The sequence below is a fragment of the Syzygium oleosum genome, unplaced genomic scaffold (assembly GCF_021117445.2).
Source record: "Syzygium oleosum isolate NSW1041296 unplaced genomic scaffold, Sole_v2.1 Sole_v2.20, whole genome shotgun sequence".
Classification (NCBI taxonomy): Eukaryota; Viridiplantae; Streptophyta; class Magnoliopsida; order Myrtales; family Myrtaceae; genus Syzygium; species Syzygium oleosum.
This window is the reverse complement of record NW_026607504.1, coordinates 6799322-6805931: the sequence shown is the minus strand read 5'-3', so window position 1 is coordinate 6805931 and position 6610 is coordinate 6799322. Positions and strand designations below refer to the sequence as shown.

Genomic DNA, 6610 nt, shown 5'->3' with positions numbered 1-6610 from the left:
AAGACAAGAAGGTCAGAAAAACAGCATTTCAGGGCAGTTTAAACACGGTTTGAAGATGAGCTTTCGTATGACCCAAATGACCTCCAAAAATTTCAGATTTAAAATATGTTAAACTTCAAGATGTGAAGAACAACTTTTGTGAAGAACATAACTTCAGATTCAGCCCACAAGAGTCTCTACAAAAATAGTAAAGCGAAGGTAACAACAAATCTGGTTTTCAAACCAAATTTCAAAGATTCAAACTCTAGTTGATACCCACGAATCTTTAACCCACATAACTCATTCCAAAAGGTCTAAACCAATATGTAACAGCCACTTGAATATCAAGAACACACGTGATGGAACAAGCTCAAACAAGACTAATCTAAGTCCGACGCGCGTAGAATAGCGCCCTAGCCAAGCTATAGAGAAATCACTTACTAAACCGTTCAAACTACGAGCGTCAACACGGCATGGATGACACAACGGCGAGCGGTGAGCGGCTCGGCACGGCGCGGCACGAACAGCACGGCGATGACAGTGAGGATGGTGGCTCGGCGGCACGGAAGGCTCGGCGTGGCGCGGTGGTGGACGGTCAGCGGTGATGGTGGTGGCGTGAGAGAGGGAGAGAAGGGAGGGAGAGGAAGAGAGCAATGAGAGAAATCAGAGTGAGTGAGAGCGAGTGAGAATGAGTGAGAATTAGTGAGAATGGGAGAAATGAAAAAGATAACCTTTAAGTGTTCTTGCAAGAGAGAGAAACCAATAATTTACTTGCACTCATGGCTTTAAACTTAGGCTAGCCTAGCCTTCTTAAAATATCTCCATCAAGTCTCGTTAACGCAAGACAAGAGCACATGCTAGAAGCTTAGGGGAAATCAATTCTAGAAGCTAACCAAGTGGGCCCTCTCCTCCCCTCTTTCTTCCAAAAGTGGCACCCAAGCTTCCCCTAACAAGACCAAATTTTGTCGCATCTCCATCAAACCTTCTAGAAGTTGCATTTAAATGAAAACTATAGATTAATCAATCATGGGACACCAATCATGCATATATTGTCTTAATGTGCAATATCGTAAAAATCAATCAATGTCCAATGTGGCAAGATAGCCTTACCCTTACCCTCTTGATTGGTGCCTAAACGAGACTGAATAATTCCAATAATGCGTGATTAATCGGTGTCGGATTGAGGATGTCACAGAGACGGAGAGAATAACACGAGCTAATTGGATGGGCATGGTTCAGCATAGACCAACTTGAGCGTGGGTCATGAATGGATGTCTAGGATCTACTGCTTACATGCTTGCTGCATGTCAGCGATAAGCATGGAATGAATGCACCCGTATGGAGCTGACTAATATCGCAACCATCTGCTGCCGCTTGTCAATGGCCCGATTCAATAGCAAAAGAAAATTTTCATCACCTTGCCCCCACCATGTCCAAGTAATATAAAGGAATCGCTGTGCATCGGCCGCTTTCATTGGAATTTTGATGTTCAAGACGACAAACCTACACACACTAGGCAACATTTAAAAGCCGAGGCTCGACCTTATCGACCCAAACAAGTATACAGTTTGTACATTACCTCTTTCAACAGTTATTACATAATACTGGTACGGAGAACAATGGCAAAGAATACAGATATGAGACCATCAACGAGATGACATTTCTTACTTGAACTACACCAGGACAGTCGTATTCAATCGTGCAGACAATTTAACCGGAAGATGCATTTAAATGGTTGAAGCTACACTATTTGTGAGCCTATAATTCCAGTGAAAAGATTCGAGTAGGAGTAAGATGAAGAATTGGAGATTATTTCCACTGGGAATTCAAGTAAATAGAACATCTGGGCAAAAAGAAGAGAATGTACATGCCTCTTAATATCTCTACAACAACCCAACCACACAACTCAACTGCAACCTGTTCTCCAAGCCTCTTAAGTGATGACCCAACAACATACACCTGTCATGGAAGGAAAACCTGAGTAAGAAATTGATGTGGTAAAAAGAACTGGCTCGATTTAATAGCACCAAAAATCCATCAACAAAAGAGAAATTACACACCAGAAAAGGAGTTTAGCTAAATTATCCCTCGAAGTGCCTATCTCATCAAACAATTCATCATTGCCCTCTTGGGCATTTTCATTGGCCAATTTATCTTGAAAAAACCTTCTCAATATGTTGTGAACTAGTTGCTGAATGATTTCTTCCACTTGTGTTGATGAGGGATGTGATAATTCATTCACCTGTAGAACAAATCAAGAGTATGAGTACACAATTTGCAGGAGGTTTTTACAACAATTTAGACAAAGCTAATATCAGAAAGGAATTTTGCGATTACCATATCAGAATCTAAAGACCGCAAGTAATTCAACAAATCATTGCTACTCTCTTTGTCCAACTGGATTCGCATATTTCCCTTCTTGTGCGAATTCAACTCCTGTAAAGGTAAGAGCTCAACCAGGTAAGAAGCTGAACAATGATGATAAGAGAGGGAGAAGGAAAGGCGCATCAACACGAACTAACAGCTTATACAATTCGCACACCGGGCTGCTGACACAAGACTTGCAGGTAAATTGTCATATTAATCTGGTGGAAGGTCAAAAAGAGGCCAGACAGAAGTGTTTCTTACAGAGGCAGCCATCAATTCACTGCCAGTTCGAGGAGACTAAGACACAGCAGATCATACGATAGCTGAAGGATAGAAGTCCAAGATATTTCAGACAACTCATCAAGGAGCAGCGAACATGCCAGAGCTAAGCAGAATGGCCAATTCAACACTCTCATTCTGTGATCCTTCATCCATCAGTAGTTTTATTTCGTTATTTCAATGCATCCGAAGTTTTTGAAACAGTGAGACTCGTGTACCAAACAAACAAAATTCACTAGGAAGCCTAATTATGTTCATGACATTGACTTAAGCAGCATATTCAAACAGCAAATTGACCATGATTTTTCCCATCATTATTAGTTGGTAACCCAATATCTTATTATTGTCTGAGAAACGGCATTTGCCACACCCATTACAGATCCGCACTTATCTGCCCCAGGCGGAGCAGCATGTGGCAAAATCTCGCACATTTGGAATGAGAGTCAAGAGGCTTATTTGCATTATCACTCCATAGAGAGAGAGAGAGAGAGAGAGAGAGAGGACCAACACTCCTCAAATTTGGCCATTCATTCAGACAATTTTGTCACCCATGCTTTTGGGTTTCCTGAAAACAATTTAGTCAACATTTTTCCCCTTTCTTCTTATGCTACATTTACCATTTTCTGTAGCATAATCTTCTTCCTTACCACGTCAAGCAACCTAACAACCAGGTACCCCGACTTTTGTTCCGTCGACATACAACGTGTACACTTTGTTGACTTATTGATATTTTTCTGTCCAATGATGTCCACACCCATGTGCACCGACAGCAGACACTACCGATATTATAAACGACAAAGACACAGTATTGTCTCCCCCTTCTACCCCCACTTTCGACCAGCTCAATTTTGTTAGGTTCTTCGTATAGAGCCAACAGATGACTTAATGATCACAGTTTGATTACCGTTTTGCTGCGTGTCCAAACTGTACTTTTTCCCCCCTTTTCCATTTCTGTTGGAAAGACAGGGAGGGCGGACTAACTCAGCCAAGCAACATTGCAGCACACCCAATGTTCTTTGATTATGTATAAAAACATAGAAAAAAAAATGACCGCAATGTTGGGTATTCACTTAATCTTGTTAGGTATAGGTGTTTTTCTTCTAGTATCCAAGGCTCTTTATTTTGGAGGTGCATATGATACCTGGGCTCCGGGAGGGCGAAATGTAAGAAAAATTACCAACTTGACCTGCAGCCCTAGTGTTATACTTGTTTATTTACTAAAATCTCCTTTTGGAGGAAAAGTCCTTGAAGATTGGTGCTTAACTTGTACTTCGCCAGCCATGCATGCCGGGACTTACGATGTCAGACCTTGATCCTACATGAAATCCACATCCTGTCATAATATTTAATTTTCACCTTATCTAGTCATCCTCTGGTCAACAGCTAAGATGTTTCAGTCTTGAAATACATATGTGTCAACCAGCAAGTATATCCCTCGATCCACAAGACCCAAAGAGAGGCAGAAATATAATGAGACGTCATATGACCTTTGCGTGTTATACTAAAGCCATTTCCAAAATCGCCTAATTTAACATCCACATCATTCTGCAGCTGTCCACAACATGCCAAATTCCGGAAAGCAACCCAAAGAACCATCTTAAAATGGGTGTTTACTCTCTGACTTCCTAGCATTACTAAGTAGCTTCTCCAGCTCATCGCCCCCAAAAATACGAGAAACTTCAATATGATTTAAATTTTAATGGCTTAGTGCTAAGAGACCTATAACATGAAATTTGCAGTAGCACCTCATTTAGAAACAATCTCATTCAAAGACACTCACGAAAGGATCTTCCGATATCAACAGAGCTCAAATATGACAATCAACAGACCAGAGCCTATAACAACAGTTTGCATTCAGATTTTCACAAAAGAACATATAAACGAAAATGAAGATAAAAACAATAAGGTGAAAAGGAAAAATTACAAACCTCCTTAACCATATCCAATTCCGACTGCAACTGCTGAATGTAATTCAAAGCCTCGGGAGACAAGTCGCCAAATATCTGCACGCCTCTTCCCTCCATATCTACAACAGACACATCACCCTCATCTCCGCTTTGCCTCTCCTCACCTTCCACCGGCGAAACATCATTTTGGCTCACCAAATCCCTCTTCACGGAAGAGTCCAACGAACTATCGAAGTTTCTCATCAAAGACATCCTGTACTCCGCATTCCACAACGTATACCTGAAGTTCATATCATATCAATCGCAATCACTATCGACGTCTGCTTAGACATATATAGAAACACCGGTTCAAAAAATAAATTTCACGGACATCCCTTTGATTAGTTCAAATTGCATACAAACTGTTGCTTCTCGAAAAATAGAATAAAATAGAAATCGCCGACAATATAATCCAACATCCGGCGCGACCCCTCCGATTGAGATAAAAATGCACACGACGTTGAATTCATCCCGTCCGTCGCAGGAAAGCAACAGCAAGGTATTCAATTACCCGGTGATGATGGAGGAGACGAGGAGCCGGCGGAGAGGCTGCTCGGATATATGAATCGTGACGGCGAACTGATCCGAGGGCAGGAGCCCCAGCATCGCGGAGATCGTCTGCTTCATCGAGTCCCTGGCGGAGTCGGAGACGCCCTTGGAGATGACGGAGTTATCGAGCGGCTCGATCCGCTTGAGCATGTTGGCGATGACCGAGAAGCCCCGGTCGAGCGAGGACTTGCGCGTGGAGACGAAGTCGTCGGACACGCCGCCGCTGAGGCAGCTGACGGTGGCGGAGGAGGAGCTCCGCCGCGGCGGCGGCGGCGGGGGGGCGGGGCCGGAGAAGAGGCGGCGGGGGAAGGGGGGCGGGAGGAGGAGGGGCCGCAGCGGCGGCGGCGGCTGGTGCGGGGGCTTCGGGGAGAGGTCGGCGAGGCGGCGGAGGACGAAGGACCGGGCGAAGGCCGCCATGCGAGGGTTTCGAGGGAGACGTGGAGACGGCTCGCGGCGTCTCTCTCTCTATCTCGCTCGCTGGTTCGGAGATTGCTACTGAGAATCTCTCTGCGATTGGCCCTCTTGTCTTCTCTCTCTTGCCCGCTCGGGGGAAGATGGTTTTTGACGTTTCAGTTCCCGGGGGGGTGTTGAGAGTTTAATATTGCCACTGGATTTTGGGGATTATTACGAATTCGCCATTCATGCGGGGCGGGTGGGGGCACGGTAGCTTGGTGCCGCTCGGCTGGGGTGGGGCCCAGTCTATTTTCAGCCTTTAGAAATGTCTGCGGGGGCCCCACCCCCGGGGACGTACGTGATCCACACGCGCTGGGTCTATGCCCTTTTTTGGCATTTTCCTTTGCCGCCAAACACTGTTTTCTTTCCATTTGTAAAACTTTTTTTTTTAAAAGCTATTTATCTTTTTTATGTTCGGGGCAAATAAGGAAGAAAAAAGAAGTACCCCCAATTGAAAATATCTCCAAAGAAAAAAACCTCAAACTAATTTTTTTATTGCAGAAATTTTCGAACCAGTACACAAAAATTCTCAAATTGGTATATGCATATCACATTTACCAAAAAAATCAGTAAATGTTGCATAGGTATATCATTTTGGGGCAAACTGACAACAGTGTACCGGCTTGGAATTTTTGTAACACAAAAATTAGTTAGGGAGAAAATGTGACAGGGTATATCAGCTTAGGATTTTTTATGGTATTAGCGCTGGTAAAAAAGAATACTTGCCCGTTTGGTTTAGTACAGAAAACCCAAATGAGATTTCACTGTGATCACGTGTACTCCACAGTGAAATTCACATAAATTATTGAGTGAGACGATACTACTCCATATGATTTACCGACTGCAAAATAACTTTTGTCCTAGCATCAAAATTAGGTTGGTGGAGGGGGATCAAGCATTATGTTTGCATTTGGGTTCTTAGATTCCTCTTGCCTCCCTCTCGAAGCTTGTCTCCCTCAAAAGCTCAGGTAAGGTTCCAAGTCAAGTTGCTTTTTCTTAATCTAATGAGAAGCAAACTAATCACGTCGGGCTCAAGA

The 6610-nt window shown here is 43.5% G+C and overlaps 1 protein-coding gene across 1 annotated transcript; it reads right to left on the bottom strand.

The window, feature by feature from the left end:
* Positions 1-1679: 1679 nt before the first annotated feature.
* On the bottom strand, positions 1680-5696 carry LOC115670173 (uncharacterized). Its single transcript, XM_030591382.2, has 5 exons — positions 5083-5696; positions 4554-4812; positions 2317-2415; positions 2040-2221; positions 1680-1938 (listed from the first exon to the last, which is right to left on the bottom strand). Exons 1-5 carry the CDS (start codon positions 5535-5537, stop codon positions 1863-1865), a joined length of 1071 nt encoding a protein of 356 aa, XP_030447242.2. The 5' UTR covers positions 5538-5696; the 3' UTR covers positions 1680-1862.
* Between the last annotated feature and the right edge of the window lie 914 nt (positions 5697-6610).

Coding starts and splice junctions, on each gene's coding strand:
- LOC115670173 (XM_030591382.2), bottom strand. CDS start 5,537: ATGGCGGCCTTCGCCCGGTCCTTCGTCCTCCGCCGCCTCGCCGACCTC. Junction 4,813..5,082: donor GTCTCCTCCATCATCACCGG/GTAATTGAATAC, acceptor TATGAACTTCAG/GTATACGTTGTGGAATGCGG. Junction 2,416..4,553: donor AATTGGATATGGTTAAGGAG/GTTTGTAATTTT, acceptor TTACCTTTACAG/GAGTTGAATTCGCACAAGAA.